At 66.0% G+C, this 21,507-nt stretch overlaps 1 protein-coding gene across 1 annotated transcript in view; it reads left to right on the top strand.

The window, feature by feature from the left end:
- Window positions 1-15,987: 15,987 nt before the first annotated feature.
- LMX1A (LIM homeobox transcription factor 1 alpha) overlaps window positions 15,988-21,507 on the top strand; it is a 101,192-nt gene continuing 95,672 nt past the window's right edge. The window contains exons 1-2 of the mRNA XM_045838601.1: window positions 15,988-16,146; window positions 18,196-18,382. Coding sequence (XP_045694557.1) covers window positions 16,071-16,146; window positions 18,196-18,382 — 263 coding nt within the window. The 5' untranslated portion in view covers window positions 15,988-16,070. The remainder of the gene's footprint in view (window positions 16,147-18,195; window positions 18,383-21,507) is intronic.

Below are 21,507 nucleotides of genomic sequence, written 5' to 3'. Positions count from 1 at the left end.
GACGAGAACGTTAGAAACCCCTGCCGCCTAGCCGGTGAATGCAGCCCGCTCCGCAGGCAGGCGGGGCCGCTGGGCGGGGGGACGCAAGGCCCGGGGCGGGGGTCAGATGCCGGTGCTGGGAGGGGAGGCCCCGGTTGAGGGGTGCCCACCACCTTCTCGGAGGGAGGGCGTCTGTGCCAGCTACGGGGCGGGGGGCACCCTGGAAGCACCCTGCCGGGTCGTCACGTGCTCCTGCCACACCTGGGTCTCCCCGAGCACCCCTGTGCTGACCCGGACCCCGTGGGCTGCCTGAGGGCGGGGCGTGCGGCCACCTCACAGCCCCTGGGCCCCTGAGTGCCGAGGGTGGTGGGTGCAGCTGGTGCCCCAGGGAGGGTGGGGCGCACAGAGGAGGGGGTGGGGCGAAGGATCCCCGTCTCCTTTCCACGTGCAGGACCCTGGCAGTGCAGGTGAGTCCTGCCCAGGTGAGCCCTTGGGTGTGAGGGCCTCGGGGGGAGACCAGTCTGACTGCGGCCAGGCTGACCTGCCGAGGCCTCCCCGCCGCCCCCCCGCCCTCCCTGCCCTCAACTATTACTCCACTCCGGGGGCGGTGAGGCTCGTGAGAATGCATGATCGGGCCCCGGGGCGAGTCTTCCAGGACAGAGCTCGGACCCCGTCCGTGCTTCATGGAGCTGGGGGCTCCACGGGGTCCCCCTCCCCACCGTAGCTGGGCCTTCTCAGCTGAAAAACCGAAACTACTGCATCTGACCTCTGGGAGTCTCCGGGGAAGGAGGAGGTGAACTCAGAACGTTTCCCAGGGGAGGCCCGTGTGCCCTGCCCCTCGGGCGAGGGCCAGCCGGCCAGCGGGAGGGGACAGGTGGACGGAGGGGCCGGCCTGGCGCAGACACGCAGCTGAGATTCTAAAACCTCCCGGTGACAGGGCCTGTCCGTCAGGTGGCAGCGTCGACGCTCACGCAACGCTGACGCAGGCAAACCACGGAACACGTTACCGTGGACACGCACAGGGAGCCCGCGAGGGGCAGGTCTGCACCGTCTCTTCCTTCTTACTGAGGACCGACGTTTCTCTCGCTGACGGTGACGTGCCCACAGGACAAGTCGGTGTTCGCGGGAAAGCAGATGGAGGTGGAAGAGACCCACCCTGGGGTGGCCACTCGAAGTTCACCGGGGTCCCCTGGGGCGCCAAGGTGCTGGACCAGCGCCAGGACGGCCCGCGGCCTCCACGCCCATCCGGCGCCGGCCCTCCCTCGGCTCTGCCTTCAGGGGAGGTTGGGCGACTTGGTGGGAATCCCTGGGGGTCCCTGTGGAGGCAGCCGTGGTCTGGGGAGTGAACAAGTTACTCAGACCATCAGAGGAGACTAGAAGATTCAAGAATAAAGGCCACCTGTCCCCCGAAGGGACCGTGACACCCCAAGTTCCATTCCTTCGGGGGAGTAGGGCTGGAAATGGAACACGGATCTCTGGACCCTGTCGGTGAGTGTGGGGGCAGCATGAGGGGTCCCTGCAGGTCCGTGACCGCAGGCAGCTCCCTGGGGTGGGGCCGGCGCATCTGAGTCCTGGCCAGTGCGCGGAGAGGGGGCGCACCGCTGAGACCGCGAGACCCATGCGGTGCAGCCCGTGGGCCGGCAGGCGGTCCTCCCGCAGAATCCTGTCCGACGAGGGTAGACGTTTTAGCTTGGGGTCTGCACCGAGCTCGCAGGGCCTGGGACGCGCGTGAGTCAGAGGCTGGGCTCACACGGTAAACTGGGGGGACAGTGGAGCCCCACTGGCGAGTGGGGGTGATTATCGAGGGCCTCCTTGCAAGCACGTCCACCACACCGTGGGCTGAACCCAGGGCACAGAGGACGCCTTCAGGGCGGGGGGTGTCTGGGACACGTCCAGGCACCACAGCCTCACGGCCAGTGACGTCCTGTGAACGCCGTGGAGACAGCCCTTGCAGCCCGGAAAGTTCTGTCATCCCGCTCGAGGTCCCAGGCTGCGCGCTGACAGGTCGTCACACCCCGAGGCTCTGAATGACCCTCCCCGGCCCCCCCTCGCCCCAGAGCCGTGGGAAACCAGAAGCTGTGGGTGGCAGGGCGGCAGCCGCGCCCAGAGCATGGGGACCGGCCCAGGCGCACAGGAAGCAGGAAGGGGCGCTCACGCAGAGAGGGCCCGGCGGGGAGCCCGCCTGCACCGCGCCGCGCACAGACTCGGGTGACCAGGAGGCTGTCGTGGGGACGTGGCCCGAGCTGCTGGGGAAGAAGCAGGTCAGAGGCACACTCACACGGACGTGCGGGGGACGAGGAACCGACACTTCACCTGGCCGGTGCAGTGACCGCCTCCGCCCACACACCCCCGGGCGAGGAGTTCCGGCCATCCGGGCTACAGACCGCTCAGGGGGGTTGGGGGGCTGGGCGGCGGGGGGCTGACTTTCAGAGTCAGTACAGATCTGCCCCGCGGAACGGGGACCCTGCCGTCACTGAGGGTCCCCATGCTGACCACTCCCCCCCGCGGGGATGGACAGGTGGGTCCTCCCCCTTGGCCACCTCCCTTGGCCATCGTCTTGTCCTTTGGTCGAGGACGGCGTGTTTCCACTCCGAGCTGCCACCTCCCCGTCGGCTGTCGGTGGAGCTCTCTGAGCTGGGGCTCCGACTCCGGTTCTGTCCCTCCTGGCTGTGCTCTTGGCGCCCCAGGGCTCTCATCCGTGACATGGGGGCACCCCTAGTTCCTCCCCGACTGGGTCACTAGGTGGGTCACCAAGGTAACGCATGTGCAGGCCAGTGGACCGGGGCCCGTTGTGGAGGAAGTGCCCAGCGAATGCCGGGTGCTGGTGTCGTGGGATATTATCATGACTATTACCAGGACCACTACTACACGTGTCCTCCCGTGCTTCCGGATGTGGGGGGGCTGGCGGCTCCAGTCTCTGGGCCTGGCTGTCTGTCCGCGTCCCACCGACGTCCGGTTGGCAAGTAACCGAGTCGCAGCACATTTCCTGCTTGGGGCTCCTCCTGGCCGTTGGCGCTGCTGTCCATGCTGGACGGGCTCTGACCGCTGCCCGGGCTGCAGCCTTTCTTGGCACCGGGATGGAGTCGAACTGAATCGGGGTGGCGAGTGTCTGAGTGCTGAGTAAGGGGGCCCTGGACCTGAATACAATAAAAGCGTATTTGATGAACAATTCGAACCGTCTGGGCTCCCAGTAATTCCTTTTCGCCCGGTTTCCAAACGGCCGGGGTTGGCAAGGGCGTGTGCGGGTGTTGGAGGTGTGGGTTTTGGATGTGGTCTGTGTGCGTGTCGTCCGTCTCGGTGTGTATGTCAGGGAAGCGAACGAGAATGTTCACGTTTGCGGTCGAGTGGCGACTGCGAACTTCGCTCCACGGGACTGGCAATGCCGTGTGGGCGAGACCCGCCCCCGACCCCGGTGGGAGATGGTCGCTCACCTTCCACCTCTTGTGTCTGTCACATGGCACTCGGTGCAGAGCTGCCAGTTACTTTTCGGGGTGCAACCGAGCGCCCCCTTTCCAGTCCCTTCCTTGCTGGCGCGTGGACGCGTCTGTCCCTTCCCAGAGTGCATGTTCCTTGATGGCTCACGATGGGCGTCGGTTGTGGCAACAGCAAGGAGCAAAGCAGCCCCTGGTCTCACAGGCCTTCCCTTCTAGAAGGGAAACAGGACACCCACTCAGAGCTGACCAGAGAGCACCCCCGACGGTGACGAATGCCGTGAAGGAAAACGGGGCACAGGGGCGGAGTGGGGGGATGTGGCAGAGGGAGCCGCTGCCTGGAGCCCCCGCTGCGAGGGTCCGGCTGCCCCCCGATAGAGAAACAGCAGCACAGGGGGACCCGAGACCCGGGCGGGAGGCACCGACGCCCGGGGAGGTGGGACAGGCAGAAGGGGCGCCGGGGCGAAGGCCCCGAGGTGCGATCCTGCTCTGGGGCACGCTGAAGGACCTGGGACACCCACATTTTAAAAAGCGGGGGGCTTTGAGATACTCCCAGGGCGTCGACCGGGGGCACTCCGACCTGGAGCAGAGAGCGTGCCCACGGAGACCCCACGACCGTGCTTTGTTTCAGACTGGGCCAGGCTCGGCCCGAAGGCCGGGTGCCGTGTGTCCCATCCAGTCGACGTGAGCGGCTGCTTGGGGCTTGGGGCAGAGCAGGAGTCTGAGCCGCGTCCCGGTGCTCGGCCGTGGTCGGCGAGTGCAGGTGGGTGGGGTGGGCCCGGACGGCGAGGAGCCCTTGGATGTGCCATCGGGGACGCAGGTCAGCCTCCAGAGGAGCACCGGTCTGGCATTCAGTTCTCCGGGGGAGCCCGCACTGGCCCAGAGCTGGGGGGGCTCCGTCCCCATGGTAACCCCTGCCTGCCCACCAGCCTTGCCCGCGTGCACTGCGCTGGGGTCTGGCGCTCGGACAGCTACAGAGAGCAGGGGGAGGGGGTGGGGGGAAGGTCGGACAGGTGCTGCACGACTACCTGCATCCCCCCGAGCCCTGGGAAGGAGACTACAGCAAGGACCTCGAATTCTTATTGTCCATTCGGAAAGCCGGTGAGCTCTTAAAATGGGGGTCCAGACCTGGGCCTGCGTGGGCTGGGTTGGGGTGACCCAGCCTCGGTCCGCTGTCCCCGGAAGAGAGTCGTTGACCGGTCAGCCTCTCCGGTCCTGGGGTCTGGTGGCGAGGGTCAGCGGAAGGACCAGTGTCGTTTCGGGGTCCTGGTCTCCAGGGGTGGCTCTCTAACACCAGGAAGTCAGAGAGTCCGGAGGGGCCCCCCTGCACCCCTTCCCCACTGCACCCCTGTAATAAATGCTGTTGCTCCTGTCCATCACCTGAGTAGGTGAGCTGGAGCTGGAGGGAGAAGTCAGGAAGCAGAGGGGCAGGAGGATGTTGGCATTTGTTTAACCCCGTAGGCATGTGCGATGAAAAGGTAAAGATTTGGGTAACCTTGAACTCAGGAGGGCGGGGAGGCGGGGAGATGGCCCCATCATGCCTTTGCAGGCAGTGGCCACCAGGGGGTGCTCGAGGTCACAGCACCGCCGGACCCTCCGGGTCGCTGGTGGTTGGTGGCATTCGGGGCAAAGGGACAGAGGCTTCCTGAGCAGCAATCCCGGTGACGTCACCCGGCGACTCAGGGCTCTCCAGGGATGGCAGCTGCTGTCTCGACGCCAAAGATGGAGCGCTGTGTCACTACAGAGAGGGCCTTCACTGGTGGCTGCGTGTTCGGCCAGGACGGGGGATCGCCCTCCCCACCCCCACTTGCCACCCGGCATCTGGCATTTCTATTTTCATTTTTTTTCCACGGGAAAAAAAATTAATGTCTGCTCCGGACACGGACCGCCTTCTTCCTGTACAGCTCGGTCTTCCCCCAGCGTGACCTCCAGGCACTCTGGTCAGGGAGGCAGGCAGGGCGTCTGGGCGTGACCTCTCCCTCTTCTCCCAGTTGCGGTGCCCCTGGAGGGACCCGTGTCCGACAGGCAGGGCTCCTGCCAGACCAGACGCGGCTGCACATGGGGAGCCTCCCCGTGGGGCTCTGGCATGCCTGCTTCTCTGGGTCCCTTTGTCTGGATGGTGGGGGGCTGGGGGGGTGGGCCGGGTGAGGTGGGCAAGGGGGACAGATGCCGGCTGGCCTGCCGTCTTCCCTCTCCTCAGGCACAGTCAGGAGGCCCCACTGCTGGCGGGGGCAGGGCACTGGGGTCGGGCCCAGCGGGGGCCCAGGAGTCCAACACCTGAGACGGGTGGGCACCCGTCAGGCAGCTGTGGACTTACACTTTCAGTTGGGCGCCAGGAGGGTCTGGGGTCCAGCGTTCACGGTGAGAACCCGTGGGAGTCGTCTGAGAGCCGAGGAGAGGGGCGTAGCAGCCAGAGCTGGGTTAGGAGAGAGCGGGAGTGTCCTGTAAGGAGCAGTGAGCGGGGCACAGCGCCGTTGCTCAGGCCGCCGGAAGGCAGGAGGTGGACACTGGGTCATCGTGAGCGTAGTGGCCTCAGGAGGGCCCGCTCTCAGAGGGCCCGGGGGTCCAAGGGGAGCGGTTGGAATGAGCACAGTTAGGGCCGTGTAGGAGAGGCCTGTGGACCTGGGACCCAGGGCTGTGGGGGGGGGCAGCCAGCGGTGCACGGGACCCTCAGGTGGACACCGGGGAGCCTGCTCTGCTGCAGGCGGGATGCACGCCGGGACAGCGGTGAGCGAGGAAAAGTGCGAGAGACACAGCCTGTGTTTTTTCCTTTTCCTTTTTTTTTTTTTTTATGGCGGATGCTTCCAGACAAACAGGTTTGACGACCAACACCCAAGATGTCGGACTGGCTGTGCGGGTTCCTGCACAGTGAGACGGCCCGTTCCTGGCCTTCGGGCTGGAGACAGTTCTGTGCAGGTGGCAAGGCAGGTGTGTCTGGGCTGCCCTCCCAAGCTGGGAGGTCCCGGAAATACTGCAAGTGGGGGGGAGCTGCTGCCCCCTTGTGGACACCTGTGGTTCTGCAGGAGGGTAATGTAACCTACTGTTGGCTGGCTGGTGACTTCGAGTGCCCTCAGCCTTGACCTCCAGGGATGCCCGGTATGATCCTTGATGCAGACCAGGGACCGCTCAGCACTGGTTCCTGGGAACGATGTCTTTCTACAAAAGGAGTGACAGTGTCATCTCTGAGCTCTCCACCCGCTTCTCAGAGATCCTAACGGCCTATGTGGCCAGCTGTGGACACCGGCCTGGGGCCTCGGGGGACCCTTGTAAGCAGGGGTCAGCAAGCTCTTCCTGGGAAGAGTCAGGTAGTAAGCCCTTTGGGCTGTGACCGCACCGTCTCCGCCTCAGTCACTCAGCCTGGCCCCTGCAGCTGGAGGGGGGCCGCACACGGGAGCCCACCCAAAGAGCAGGCGGTGTTCCGATACGGCTTTATAATCTGCATTTTGTATGATTTTCAGGTGGTGCCGCCAAACATCCTCCTTTCGACTTTATAAAATTATTTAAAAAGGTGAAAACCATTCTTTGCTTGCCGGTGTTATAAAACCCGGCGGCAAGCTATGTTGGGCCCACGGCCGAGTCGCTGGTGCATGGTTGAAGCCATCGGGAGGGTCTCACCGAGGGCTGAGACCATCGGAGCGCCTTCGGCCCCACCTCGCTGCCCCCGGGAAGGAGCTGCACCCGTGGGACCTGGCCGTGGGGTCAGCCCGAGCCCTCGGACCCCACTTTCACAGGCACCAGGGGTTTTGGGGGAGAGGCTCTTGGTTGAAATTCCACCCTTTTCCTACTAGACAGAGAGTCTTGTCGTTGAAATCCGTGCGGCTGGTCCTCACAAGCCGAGGGGCCCGCAAGCCCGAGCCTAAGATGCGGTCCGAGGGGCAGCCCCGCCCGCCGGCTCCTCGCCGACGAGGAGAGCCCCTGGGCATGCCCGGGGGACGGCCCGGGTGGTGGCCGCGGGACTTGGACGGGGTTCCCCGGGAACCCGGTCCTTGTCAAGGCCAGCCTCGCCCAGCCTGTGACTCGTCCGTGTCCTGCGCTTTCCAACCCCAGACTGGAGATTTGTATAAAAACAGGGTGAATATGAGGAACTCTGAAGGCCTCGGGAGGGCTTCCTGTGGGGGAAACCTGGTATTTTGGGGTTGCCACGTGGGGGCTGAAGGCATGGCCTCTGTGTTTTGTTGGGTGTGGGCGAGTAAGGGCACCTGGTCGGCGTGGGGGACTGGGACGGGGCGGGGGGTTGGGTTCGAACCCTGTCTGCTTCTGCTCTTGCCTTCTTCCCTCCCCATCGGCCCGCAGGTCCAGCTCGGCCGGGCCGGAGGGCAGGGCCCCGTGCACAGGTGTGCGCACCTGAACACAGGTGTGGAGAGGTAACGTCCTGTGACAAAGGAAGGGACCCCCAGGAGGCACCCGGGACCTGTCTGAGGGCGTAGGAGGCAGGCAGTCAGCAGGGCGGGGTCAGAGCAGGGGGACATGCAGGGTGTGCGGGGAGGGTCTGGGCCGGGTCCCCGCCACCGGTGGGCAGGGCTAGTGTTTGAGAGGACTGGGGGAGGGGAGGCTCGGACAGCCCCTGCGGCCAGCGGTGAGGAGACACTGGGACTTCCGTGGGGACGGGGCTCTGTCACAGGACCCAGCACGCCCGTGTGGGAACCAGCAGGGACTGAGTGGGCGGGCGGCAGGGGGTGGGGCCAGCCGAGCCCCTGGGTCCTCCAGGCTGACTTTCTGCTCTGGAGCCCAGGCCGGGCTGTCCAGGGAGGCCCGGCCCCGTGTCCGCCCTGTCACTGGGGGAGGGGACATGGCCCGGCCTGGCGGGCGCGACCCCTGCTTGCGGCTGCGAGTGAGTCAGCCGGCCGGGGCCGGCCCGGGGCCGGAGCCAGCGCCCCCGTGGGGAGAAAGCTGAGCCCAAGGAGCTCCGAGGGCCGCCCTCCTCCCTCCCCACCCAGCCCAGATGTTCTGGGCGGTGCTGGCTGCAGGCCGGGGCACACCCACCGCGCGCGGGCCAGCGGGCCGGGCCGCTCCGCTACCTGGCTCTCGGCAGCTGCTGGCGCAGACCCAGGCGGGGCGGCTCGGCCGTGGTGGGGGCTCCGGGCTGCCGGCGGGGGCCCCCCGCTGTCCGGGGGGTGGGCCGGAGGCAAGGCCTCGCCCACGGATGCTTGGCAGCTCCGGCCAGGGGCAGAGCGCGTCCAGGCCGAGGCTCAGGGTGGACCTCACTCCACTGCGTGTGAGACCAATGAGGTAATGAGTGTGGAAACTCTTGGAAAAGTCGCCGAACGCTCGCTGTACCCCATCCCTCTTCTCTTCCTGCTCTGCGCTGTCCTGCCGTGGCCCCGAGCTCCTCAGGGCCTTCTCCCCGCCTTCCTCCCCCCGCACCCCCCACAGGCCCTGGGCCCTGCCGACTGGGTTCCCGAGGTGACTTCCCTTCCTGCCCCGAGAATCCGTGGCTGCCATCCCCCCCCCCGCCCCCGGCGGTCCGAGCCTCGGGGGTTCTTACTTATACTAGAGTGGTGATGTCTGTCTGCTCCACCACCGCCCCTTTCTTCTTCTCTGGCCTCGCCACCCACTGCGGCCGGGGGTGGTCACCGCAGACCACACCGCTGTCGTGTCTTCCTGCCCAGGCCCGACCTGCAAAGGCTCTCTGTTGCCTACAGACTAACAAACTCCGAGGCCCAGGATTCGAACTCCTGGCTTGCCCACCTCACCCCTCTGTGTTCACAGAGATGGCCCTTGGTGCGTCCACCAGGCCACCTGCCCAGCAAGCCTTGCGATCAATAACCTCCCGGTGAATCCCCTCCCCAACTTTTCCTCAAGGTTCGAAAAGGGTTGTGGGGTAACTAATTATTTATGGGGTAAGAAAGGTGGGGATGATTATATTTTAGGTACAGCAAAGAACCCTTCTCTCCTCCGCCCCCCAGATCTCCTTAACGTACTCGCGCTGCAGGCGCTCATCTGGTGGCAGACACGGGGCTGGGGACCGGGTGGGAGGTCCAGGACGCCCCCCTGGGCACAGGGGCCTGCAGCCACGGGAATTAAGGCTACACTTCTTTTTCGCTCGCTCAAGCAAATCCACAATCACGACTCCAACACTGGTGCGAAAGCCTCTGTGGAGTGGCCGTTCCCCTTTTCACTCCAGCTGCCAGGAAGCTCACAGGCAGATCGGACTCTCGGTCACTGTCCCCGTCGGCCCGGGCGACCCTGTCACTGTGTGCAGGGCGGGCAGAAGGGGGTTTACGGTGGTGAGTGCGCGAGTCAGAACTTCTTCTTCTTCTTTCCGTCCTCACCCGAGGACATCTTTTCACTGGTTGTCGAGAGGGAGAGGGAAGGAGAGAGAGAAACATCGGGTGGTTGCCTCCCGTACGCGCCTGGACCGGGGATGGAACCTGCAACCCTTTGGAGATGGGACAACGCTCCAACCAGCGGGGCCACACGGGCCGGGCCCCAGAGGTGGTTCTTGTATCACTTTTGTTAATTGCTGCATTGTTTTCCCGACGAACAGCTGCGCGCCTACTGGTGCCCCCCCCCCCACACACACACAAAAAAGCAGCAGTGTCCCAACCCTGGCCCTGAGGTCACAGGTTTGCCCTCTGGGGTCACGAGGTGGGCACGCTGGTTCTTCCTGTGCAGACTCGCCCCCAAAGCCACTTGGACGTGCAAATGCAGCCAACCCACCGTCCGACGGGGCCTGGCCACTCCGGGGGCCTCGCCTCTCCCCTTCCGCCCGGTAAACTCAGACCCACGGTCAGCCTCCCGTCGCAGTTAAAATAGCAGCCCCGGGCTACTGTTCTGGGGGGTGACTTACTTGCCCGTCCCCAGTGCACAATTTTAATTTTAAAAATCCATGGCAACAGTAACAGTATTTGCGCGTAACCTGGGTCCTTTTGGGGAGGCAGGTGGGCCTGGAGGCGCCTGCCGCCGGTGAGGAGGATGAGGAAGATGAGGAGGATGAGGAGGGCGACAGCGAGACTCCGCCTCTGTGCCCGCCCCCATGCTGGGCCTGTCGTTCACGCGGTCTCCTCTGACACACGCCGAGACGCCCTCCGTTCCCCCAGTGTCTGGGGACACTGAGGCTTGGAGAGGGTAAGGGACGCCCAGGCCCGTGGGTGTGACCCAGGGCCCCTCCTCTGCCCTGGCCCTGCAGGGCCCGGCCCAGCTGAGACGACTTCCCTGGGAAACCGTGTCCGCTCACTCTGGGGGGAGGCCACAGGAGACCCCCCCCCGACCGCGTATTTAAGCACTAACGTGCCCAGAGAGCCTGCTGAGCGCTTCACGTCCTCCCCCCTGTGAGCTCTCGAGGCCAATGGTCCTCTTCTCCCGACGCGGAGAAGCAGCCTGAAACCTGGAGGGGCCGAGCGGTTCAAGGTGAAGCCGTTCACAAATGTCATCGCTGGGACTGGGGCTCAGGCTCTGTCTTTCCGTCACAGCCCGTGACCCGTGACGGGGACTCAAACCGAGGGCACTGTCTGCTCAGTCCCCAGGGGGTCCTTGTGCCCCTGGGGTGCTGGGCACAGGGGAGACCCGGGGACGTGACGCGGGCCCTTGTCTGAGGGTGCTCCGTCCCACATGGGGACGAGTGGGTAGGGGGATCACTCTCTCACAAAACCCAGAGGATACGGGACCTCAGATGGCGCCCCAGGTGCCCGGGCCGGCGTCCTCCGGGCCTGTCCTCGCCCTGCCGGCTGGAGACCCACGCTTCCCTCCCGGAAGCCGCTGTGTGGCGCCCCTTCACCCCAGAAAGGGTGGCGGCACCTAGTCCCCAGCTCCCTGGAGCGACGTGACTGTCCCCGGGACCAGGGCCTCCCCGGCGAAGAGCCCAGCGGCCAGGAGGGTCTGCAGCTCCCGTGTGCCCCGCCGGGCCGGGCTCTGGCCACCGCCCAGGCCGGCAGGACCACCTTCTCCGTCTGGGCAGTAACGTGTCTGCTTTTTCTCCTCGTGCTGGAAATGCACTTCGACTTATTTTTTTTTTTTAACAAATAACACAATTTTCCCTTTGTGTTTCCCTTAATAAAACACAGCGACGAAAGCACGAAAGGGAAAGTAAAGCAGCATGTTGCTGTCATCTCCACTCTGCGGCAGACCGTCCCTCCCTCCCTCCGCCCCCCCCACCCCCCAGCCCCGCGCCTCCCCCCAGGTCTCAGCCACAGGGACCCTCGGGTCCCCTGGTGCTGGTCCGCGTGTCCCGCCCCAGATCTCACCCCGTCTGTCCCCACTGACCTTGACTGAGGACCGGTGATGGGCGGGGACAGAATGCGGTCTGGGCAGCTCCCGCTGGAAGCGGTTTGCCCAGGTCACAAGGTCCCTGCACGGCCTCTGGGGACCCCGTGGTGACCCCTCGTGCACTGGCCCTTGTCTCTCTTTTCCAGCGATGACGCCTCCCGGGCCAGCCTGGCGGGGACCCCCGCCTCCTGCCCGAAGCAGAGCACTCAGCTTGAGACAGAGACGCTGGGTGTCTTGGAATCCGCTTGCAGCTGAGCGGTTCCCAGGGTTTGGGTCGGCCACCAGTGTCTTTGCAAGGACGTGTGTGCGTTTCCCCCGCGTGGGGCCGACTGTCCCCACGGGGACGAGGACGCGGGGCTCGGGGACACCACCTGTGGGACGGCTGCGCTGACCGGAGGCAGGGCCGGGAGCGCACTGTCGAGGGAAGTGACCCAGGCCTGGGGGCCGTGGCGTGGGAGGGACCAGGAGCCGGTGTGGGCAGGTGAGGGGGCAGGGAACAGGACCGAGGGCAGGCCTGGGAAGGAGCAGCTGCCTGGCCAGTGGCTGGCCCCCAGAATCCATAGGCCAGAGGTGGACACTCTGAGCAAGTAAATCTCGACCTGATTTAAGCCGGAGGTGGACCTGAAGAGCTCGGCTGAACTCCCCGAGGCCTTGGGGGTCGTGTTTGGCTGGCTTCCTCAAAGCCTCACGACTCCTTTCTGCGGGGGGGGTGGGGGGGTGGGGAGGGTGTTGCTCACTCCTTGCGCGGCGCTGCTGGACGGTGGCTCTGTGGCGCGTGCTCTCATTAAAAGGGAAAACGAGCCCTGGCTGGCATAGCTCAGTGGATTGAGCGCAGGCTGCAAACCAAAGCATTGCAGGTTCGATTCCCAGTCAGGGCACATGTCTGGGTTTCAGGCCACGGCCCCCAGCAACTGCACATTGGTGTTTCTCTCTCTCTTTCCCTCCCTTCCCTCTCTAAAAATAAATAAATAAAATCTTAAAAAAAAAGGGAAAACGATAGACTCTGAGTTGACGGTGGGAAACCACGAGGCCTAAACCGGAGGGCCAAGTGGGACGATGCCGGGCCACCCACCCACGTCACAGGGTCGGGCAGGGCGGTACGCAGCGCCCCTAATGCGCCGGGAGGGGTCCAGTGAACCACAGAAGAGGGACCCCCGCTACACGGGGTGTCTCCTCACTGGCTCAGACAGCCACTAGGGCCCACCAGCCAGCCTGTGCCTGGGCCGATTCTGCGAAGCCCCTGACAGGGACCTGAGGGCTCCGCCGCCCCCCCATGTTCCCCCCGCCCTCCCCCACCCCTCTGCTCTCAGCCTGATTTCACCAGCTTCACACAGCGAGGGCCTTTCTGACCATCGGGCGTAGCCCCTTCACTGCAGGGAGGAAGGGCTGCTTGCTGCCCAGGGGACTGGACGGCCTCCCCCACTCAGGAGCAGAGCAGGGGGTGGGACCCAGGCTCTGGGGATGGGGACCCCCTGTTTTCCACCTCCACGGTAGGTCCCACTGCGGACAGTGCAGCCCTCAGGGTCCGCCCCGCGAACGGGGGGCGTCTGTCCGTCCCGCCCACGTACCTGGCCCGGTGCCAGGCCCTGGGGCTGATGCTGTGAGGAGGAGACAGGGTCTCCCCCCTGAAGGTGCCCCGAGCCCCCAGCGGGGGAAAGACGTCACCACCAAACACTCGCGGGACTCTGCAAGGAGCACGCTCTCACTCGCTCAACGTGCTTCCCAAGTCCAAGGCCTTTAGGGAAACCCAGACTCTGCTGGGCGATGGCAAGTATTCCTTGACCCCCTGGCCGGTGGGGCTCAGTGGGCCGAGCGCCGGCCTGCGAGCCAAAGGGCCACCAGTGTGATTCCCAGTCAGGGCACGTGCCTGGGTTGTGGGCCAGGTGCCCAGGTGAGGGGCGCTGGAGAAGCAACCACACATGGGCGTTTCTCTCCCTCCCTTCCCTCTCTGCAAAAATAAATAAATAAAACCTTTAAAAGGCGTTTTCCTTGTGATGGTGTGTGTCCCACCCCATTCCCCCCCCTTGTCTAACTTCTCGTTTGTGCACTGTCCTAAGAGTGCTTGTAATTCACACTTTGCCCTACTGCTTTTGGGGTGCCAGACCACACGGGGGACAGGCGTCGGGAGACATGCCACTCACCGTGTGGGTGACATCAGAGACCTCCCCCAGTGCCCCGAGCCGCAGAGACGCATGGGAGGAGACCGCCAAACCTGTCGGTTCTGCCCGCCTCACAGGCTCGTGGTGAAGACTGAGCACAGCCACGGCTGTGAAAGCCCCCCTCCCCCCTGCAGGATAAGGCGGCACTGCCACGCAAAGCGTGGGACCCTTTGCTCTGCCCATGACTCCCGGGAGCCACGGGCAGAGTTCGGCTGGTGCCTGCCGGTGAGGCCGCTGTCGCCACCCCTGAGCCCCATGGAGCTGCCTGCAACGTTCTCTCGAACACCAGGACGTGACCCGGTCCTGAAGGGAGAAGGTGCCGGCGCACGCCTGCCGTGTGGCATCTCGCCAGCTCGGCGCAGTTTGCCGTGGCGCCTGGTGGCTCTAGTTCGGTCCCCTGCAGTCCAGTCACCAAAGGGCAGGGGAGGATTCCTGTGAAGGGGGGGGGGCGGGGGCACTCAGGGGCACCCCGGGCTCTGCTTCCATCACCTGTGGCTGTTGGGGAACTGCCTGTGTCCCCACCTCACAGGGGTGTGGTGAGAATGGGACGAGTGGACCGAGGCTGGACCAAGACAGATAGACGTTGGATAAACGGTGGCTGGCCTTGGGATCTACTGGGAGTCCACGTGGGGCCGGGCGGGGAGCTGGCCTCCTGGTTACACTGCGGAGTAGGACCCGTCTCTGCTGCTGCTGGAGGGGCTTGCAGACCAGGGTGCCGGCCGCTGGCATTTCCCCAGACACCTCGCTCCCTGGGGAATGCCCCCTCAGCGGACTTCCCGCGCCGGTCACTGCGGGCTCAGGGTCTGGGGGCAGACCCCACCTGGTCTGTAGCAGGACCCTGATTCAAGCATCGGCGGGGCGGGGGAGGGGGCATCACCGGCAGGCACGAGCCGAACGTTGCATCTGTACACCCCATCGATGAGCAGGTTTCGAACCCAACTTGGGAGCTCCAGGGGCCGCTGGGTGACCAGACAGGGCTTGCAGGGCTCGGAGGTGCAGGGGTCGCGACCACACGCCGAAAGCGGCCTTTGCGCGCGCCCCGCGGCCGCCGGGTGAGGGCCGCCCGGCTTCCCCACTCGCAGCGGCGTGCGGGCGCCGCGGTCCGGGAGGCGCTGGGAGCTCGGCGCAGGCCCGCGCGCCCTGAGGTGGCGGTTACACGTGGAGGGAGGAAACTTGGCTCCCCCCGGAGGTCGCCGCGGCCGCGGGGCGCGCCCGGCGGGGGCCGCGCAGCCGGCTCGGAACGGGAGCGCGGCGGCCCCTCCGCGGGACGCGCTCCAGCCCCCTCCCCGAGCTCTCCACCCCTCCCTGCGCCGCGCACGCAGCCGTCACCCGGGCAGAGCGGCCGGATTCGCCCCGGCCCACAGGGCCCGACTTGCACCCGGGACCCGGGCCGCCGCCGTCCCTCCCCGCTTCGGAGAAGCGTCGGCCCTCCCCTCGCCCGGAGGAGCGGCCGGGCGGGCGGGACGTCCCGAGAAGGCCGGCGCCCGCGGCCGCGTCCCGGCCCGGCCCGCGCGCAGAGGAGCGGGCTCCTTCCCGGGCGCGCCGGAGCCGGGCGGGCGCTCCCTGCAGCCTCGAGGACTTCGCCTCCCCGGCCGCAGCTGGTCCCGCTCCAGCCGCGCAGCAAGCTCGCCCGTCAGGTAAGGGAGTCGGCCCGCTCTGGGCTCCGGCTCGGGCCGGCGTTTCTGAAAGTTGATTTGAAATGCAGCCAAGAGTGCGCAGGGCCCGCGCGGCTCCGCCCCGAGGCGACTCCTCCGCTCCCGCGGACGTTCCGGCACCGGGCGGCGGGAGGACGCCGGGCGCCCGGGGTTCGGGCGGTTCGCACTGCGCTCTCGGCGGGGCAGGTGAGGAGGGATCGGCCGGGCGCGGGCTGCGGAGCTGCTGGTCCCGCGTGCCCGGCCCTTCCACCCCGTCCTACCCGGGAGCTGGGATCCAGCGGGGATGTCCCCAGGGCCCGCCGCAGCGGAGGTTGGGCGGAGTCGGGCCAGCACGGGAGCCCCGGGCTGGGACCGGGTGGGGACGTGGGGGGAGGGAAGGCGAGGCGCAGTCGGGGGGCGGAGGCCTCAGTACAAAACGCGCTGACTTCGAGTGAAGTCAGATCAGTTGGAGCGGCTGGCGGTGACCGGTCTCTCCGCCCACCCCACGTTCCTCTTGGCTGGCCTCTACCCTGCGGCTCGTTCTGGTCACCCTGGCCACTCCCTCCGGCCTCTCCCGGGAGTGCGGCGGCCGCGTCCCGGAGGGCGCCGCGCCAGAAGCCTCGTCTCCTCTTCCCGGCAGGTCCTCGCGGCCCGGCCCGAACATGCTGGACGGGCTGAAGATGGAGGAAAACTTCCCGAGCGCCATCGAGACCTCGGCCTCCTTCTCCTCGCTGCTGGGTGAGTCCTCCGGCCGCACACGCCCCCGGCGCCCCGCCAGGCCCAGATCTGGAGCCCAGCGCGCTGGGCCGCGCGGGGCCACAGGGCAGCCGGCGCCCGGCGTCCTGCACTCGGCTGAGGCCCCGTCTGTCCGCCCGTCCCTCCGTCCCTCCTGCCCCAGACAGAGCGGCCAGCGGGCCTCCTGCGCGGGGCATCGAATTCCCCATGGTCGTGAGCGCCGGGCCAGCCGGCTCGCGGGCGGCCGGTCTGCGAGTGATGAAAAACACCCAAGGCAGGATTTTTAATCACGGAGCTGACGGACAGCTCGCAAACGCCTCCCCGTCCGCCGCGGCCCGGAGGCGAGCGTCGAGGAGGCTGCTCGCGCCCGCCGACCCGGGCTCGGTCTCAGCCGAGGGGCTTTTCCGGGCCGGTGGGCAGCGGAGCGCCGGGATTAGCCCGCGCGGCGGGCCCCCGCCTAGGCTTTAATTAACTGGAGCCGGAGCTCGGGCCGCAGGTCCTCCGCCTCTCCAGCCTCTTCGCAGCGGCCGCGGGGAAGCAACGCGCCCAGGGCTCCACAGAATGTCCGTGCGCGCGCGCAGGGGCCCCCGGAGCCCGGCCGGGACCTCACCCCACCCAGCTCGCCCGCCCTCGGCACCTTTCAAGTTTGGGGAGCGGGTGTTTCCGATGTTGTGACAGAAGGGGTTTTCGTTCCGCCCTTTGCTGTGGCCTCCCTGCAGCGCCAGAAACCGCTAGAGCGGGGTGACCGCGGCGAGGAGACAGTTCGGAGGGAGAAACCGTGTGGAGAGAAGCCCCCCAGCTCCCCAAATGACACGCGATCGCGTGCGCCGCGTTCCCTTCTTCGGCCGCGGTCCGGGAAACTCCCCGACTCCTCCGCCTGGGAGGGACGCGGGGCCCGGCCTGGCAGCGTGCTGGCGCCGGGCGGATGTGCACCTCCGCTTGAAGCGGGCATCGGGGTTCTCTGGACCCCGCGGAGCGCGTCCCCACCGGGAGACGGGGCAGACAGCGTCCACCCGAGAAACACCCTGCCGCTCTTCGCAGCCTCCCTGCCCGCGCCCCACGTCGCGGACCGCCACCCCGGAGCGCCGGTGGCCGGTCCCCCGGGGAGTGTCACCGCCAGGCAGCGGAGAGACAGGCCCTTGGGGACACCAGGCTCCAGGCTACTGTTCCCCCGGGGCCAGGCTGCCCCTAACTAGCTGTGCGATGTGCCAACAGAGGTGGCCAAGCGTCCCTCACCCCCGAAAGCACTTCCTCCCGCAAAGGGACACAACGGGAGCCCGAGAGGCAGGGCCGAAGGGAGGGCTCTCCCGCCGGCCGCCGAGCCGCGAGCTTCCGGAGTCCCGGCCAGACGGGCGCGGGGTGTCCTCGCCCCCGATTCTCCCCTCCGTTTGCTTCTCCTGTTTATTTCGATGCCCCTTAATTCTGAAAAACCCATCTGCACTTTGCAGCTGAGACTCAGCAAAAGGGGGTTTCATTGGTTTGAGCGCCCTGCGTTTGCCCGAGGCGAGGGGGCATTTTTCTGTATGTGTGCATGGGGCTTTTTAGAAAGCAAAGAGAACAACAAAAAAAATTTTTTTGAAGTCTTCCTTCAAAGAAATAAAAATAAAAAAATTCAGAACTTCGTTTTTAGCACAAGACAAACCCAAACGAAATTCTTTTCGCACACTCAGTTTTAATAAGCGCCCGCAGAGACGCGCGCAGGGAGTGACCTCACGGCTGCGATGGACCCGGGAGAACGGATTTATGGGTAGTCTAGTTTTGCAGGATGCGCGCGGTCCGGGGTAGGTTTGGTCATTAAAGGCTACTTATGGATTTCCTCCCCCTCCTCTGGTGGAATTTAAACCTTCCCCGTGTGTTAGAAGCGCCGCTTGGTTTGATTTTTCTCTGTCTCCAAACCTCGGCGGCCAGGACCAGCCGGGCTGTTCGGCTGGTGGGGACCCGCGGCGCCTGCCCGCGGTGTGAGCGCTGGGAGCGCGTCGGGAGCGGCGGAGGGATGCGGACGGCGGGATGCGGCCGGCGCGGCTCACCCGCGCGCCCCTGTTGCTGCTGCAGGCAGAGCGGTGAGCCCCAAGTCCGTCTGCGAGGGCTGTCAGCGGGTCATCTCGGACAGGTTCCTGCTGCGGCTCAACGACAGCTTCTGGCACGAGCAGTGCGTGCAGTGCGCCTCCTGCAAAGAGCCCCTGGAGACCACCTGCTTCTACCGGGACAAGAAGCTCTACTGCAAGTACGACTACGAGAAGTAAGTGCCCGCGCCCTCCGCGCCCCCCCCGTGCAGGCATCGCCGGCGGCGCCTCTGCGCGCTTCGGGTCTGGGAGGTGCACAGACGCCCGCGCGCCCAGAGGCGCATGGGGTCCTTTCCCCCAGCCGGAGCACTGCTCGGGAGGCAGAGAAATGCCCTGCCCACCGCCACCGCCGGCCCCGCGGACGGACCCGCGCCAGGGCTGCCCTCTGTAACCCGCTGGCCCAGTTCTCAGCCCTCTGGGGTCCCTGCCCCGACTTGGGGTGTCCATCAAGCTGGGTCTCCCCAGCCCCCTTCCCCTGGGGTGCCCTGCGCCGTGCCAGTGGCCCCTGTCTCCTCGCTGGTTTCCAGCCCACCTTACCCACGTGTCTGTGCCCCTCCCCGCGCCCTGCCGCACGCGGAGGCCCAGCGGTGAGGCTGTGTGGTGGGTCCCGAGGCGGCGGTCCCCTGCGCGCTGTTCTGGATCTGCTTTGTCTGCTGGGGTCCCGGCAGGCTGCGCTCGGAAATGGCGCCGCGGCCCCTCTGAACTCAGGGCGCACACCCCGTTTGCCGTTTCTCCCCGTGTACTCTGCCCCTCCCCTCCCCGTTTCTACACACCCCTGGGGTGCAGGGCCGCCGGGCCGGCCGCCGTGGAGGCCCTACGCAGCCCTGCTCCATCGCCCCACGGGCGTCTGCTCCGAGATCCCCCGGGTGTGCGTGTGGGTGCCCGCAGCGGGCGGCGATCCCCCCTGCCAACGGGAGCGCCCGCCCCGTGTGTTTCGAGGAGAATCGGGAGGCAGGTGATGCAGAAAGTGGATTACCTCGAATCTCGGCTTCTTTGGTGCCTAAGGCCGCCGTGAGGCCGGGGAGTGGGCTAGGGTTTCCCGCTTGTCCCCAGGCGGCCGGAGCGGCTTTGAGGAGCTAGGGAGAGGGGGCCGCCCTCCTTGTCCAAGTGGCTAGTGAACAGGGCCAGCGCCTCAGCAGGGCCGCAGAGGGAGCAGAGGGACCGGGAAGCGGCTGAGAAAGAGGCCTCCGTTTTCTCTGCCCCCCCGGACTGGCCCGCAGGGGGTCCCGCATTTGTCACCGCGAGGGAGAGGACCGTGCTGCTCCGGGCCGATCGTCAGGGGCGGGTCAGGGTGGGCGCCAGGCCGTTTTCGCCGCGTTACTGAAACCACACAAGCACGGGGGTGTGCCGAGGTCCCCAGGTAACAAAGGCACCGAGGAAAAACAAACGTGTGTGTCTTCTCCTCCGCGTGGCCGAGTCGCCCTGTCTGCGGCGGCTCACACGGGCCAGAGCTCATGGACCTGGGGCCACAGGCGAGACATTCTCCCTGCCACTCCGTGCTGCTGGGCCGGAACATCCTCAAACTGAACTCCACGGGCACAGTGCACCGGGCGTTGCGTGATTTGTTTTGAAATGCTAACTCCATTCTCAGCACTAGAAAAAAAATATATACACACACATGCCTGGTTCGGGGCGAGCAGACAGTCCAGAGGACTGGGAGTGAGCACCAGCCCCCCTGCCCAGAGTGGCGACTGTGGCGGGCGCTGGAAGGAAGACCCGGGCCTGTGTCTGTCTGGCTTCGGCGCCTGTTTATCGCCGCAGTGTCTCCGTGGATGGTGCCGTTCTTAGGTAACGCAGCCTGTTCTGCCCACACGGCTCCTAGTTCCTCTGCTGCATTGAGGCCTGGTCGGTGGCTGGCTTTCTCCTCCCCTGGCTCGTGTCGGGAGGTGTGTGCAGGCCCAGTCTTTATCTCGCCGCGTCCAGGCGACCCCCGCGATGCCCACCCCCTTTGGGCAGAACACTAGTGAGTTCTCGGGGATGGCAGCTCAGGACGGGATTTGGGGTGTGGACTTCTATTCTGTTTGTTAACAACAATGACGACAAAAAAAAATCGCCGCTCAGAAAAGGCTGCAGGGTCAACACAGCTGTCCCACTGGCCGGCCGAGCCTGCTCTGAGGGAGCCCGGCCGTGTCGGAGGAGAAGCAGTTGTGCCGAGGGCCTTCCCGCAACAATGGCCCGGCCACTTCAGCCCCTCGGGTGCGGCGGGCGGCCGGGGCTGATCAGCCTGCTCTCGGCCACTTCTCCCCTGACAAAGCTGCTGCTGCCCGGGGAAAATTGCAGGGATCAACTTCGCAGCTGTTGGCCAGAAGCGGGAGGGTTCTGGAGAGGCGTGTGAGTGCGCCTTGCCGTTCGGGGAGGTGGGCACGGCGCGGGCAGGGCTTCCGTCTTAATTGCAGCAAAGATTTCCGGGACACAGATGTCCAAACAGGGTGGCGAGGGCTCTGTAGCTCGTGGCATGTTCTCAGCGCTTGTCCGTGCCGGCCCCTCGGCTGTCTTTTTTTTTTTTTTTAGATTACTTTTATTTCTTTTCCCCCTCCTCCTCCATCTCCCATCCCAGTCCCCTGCCTCTTCCAACAGAACGGGGCTGGAGTAGATTCGACCGTCGCCGTGGTGTGAGGGGTGGGGGAGAAAGCAGAGCCTTGCTTGTTTCTTTGTTTTAAAACTGGGCTCAGCACGAACTCCTGCATTCTTCCTCGCTGGCCGGAGCTGCTTCTGCACGCCGGGCGCGTGCGGGCCGGGTGGCGGGAGAGGGCGGAGGAAGGGGCACAGCCTGCCTTCAGGGGGCGTGCGGCCCAGCGCTGTCCCCGTCCGCGGGGTCCCCCCCGGCCAGCGAGCGTCCCTCCAAAGCCCCTCCACTCAGCGTGGAGGATGTGGAGTGGGATGGAGGCCGTCCCCGGGGGCCAGGGGTCTGCCCCCTGGAGGGACCCAGTCTGATTTCAGGTAGCACTCGGGAAACAGAGCACGTTTCCTCTTTGACACGCATGTCCGTGAACTTGAGTTTGCCCTTCTCGTGGGATCTGGTTAAAATGTGGGGCCCGGTGCGGGCACCTGGAGGGGAAAATTTGACCGAGTGCAGGGCGGTCGGGCGGTGAGGGTGGTGGACTGCAGAACATTTATCCCAAAAGGGACGTATCGGTGGCTTCTCCAAAACCCACGACATCCCAGTGCTGCCCCTGTGCCTGCAGGTGAAAGGGCGGATGGCGGGCATGGGTTCCCCGGGGCAGGTCAGACGCGCCGTAGGAGCCAGGCAAGTTCGCCACCTCTGCGCGAGCCGCCCGTGGGTGCGGGTCTGGCTGCGGGG

Source organism: Phyllostomus hastatus, unplaced genomic scaffold, assembly GCF_019186645.2.
Source record: "Phyllostomus hastatus isolate PE091 unplaced genomic scaffold, TTU_PhHast_1.1 phas_contig_283, whole genome shotgun sequence".
Lineage (NCBI taxonomy): Eukaryota > Metazoa > Chordata > Mammalia > Chiroptera > Phyllostomidae > Phyllostomus > Phyllostomus hastatus.
The sequence above is the reverse complement of the archived record's forward strand: the minus strand, read 5'-3'. Positions and strand labels throughout refer to the sequence as shown.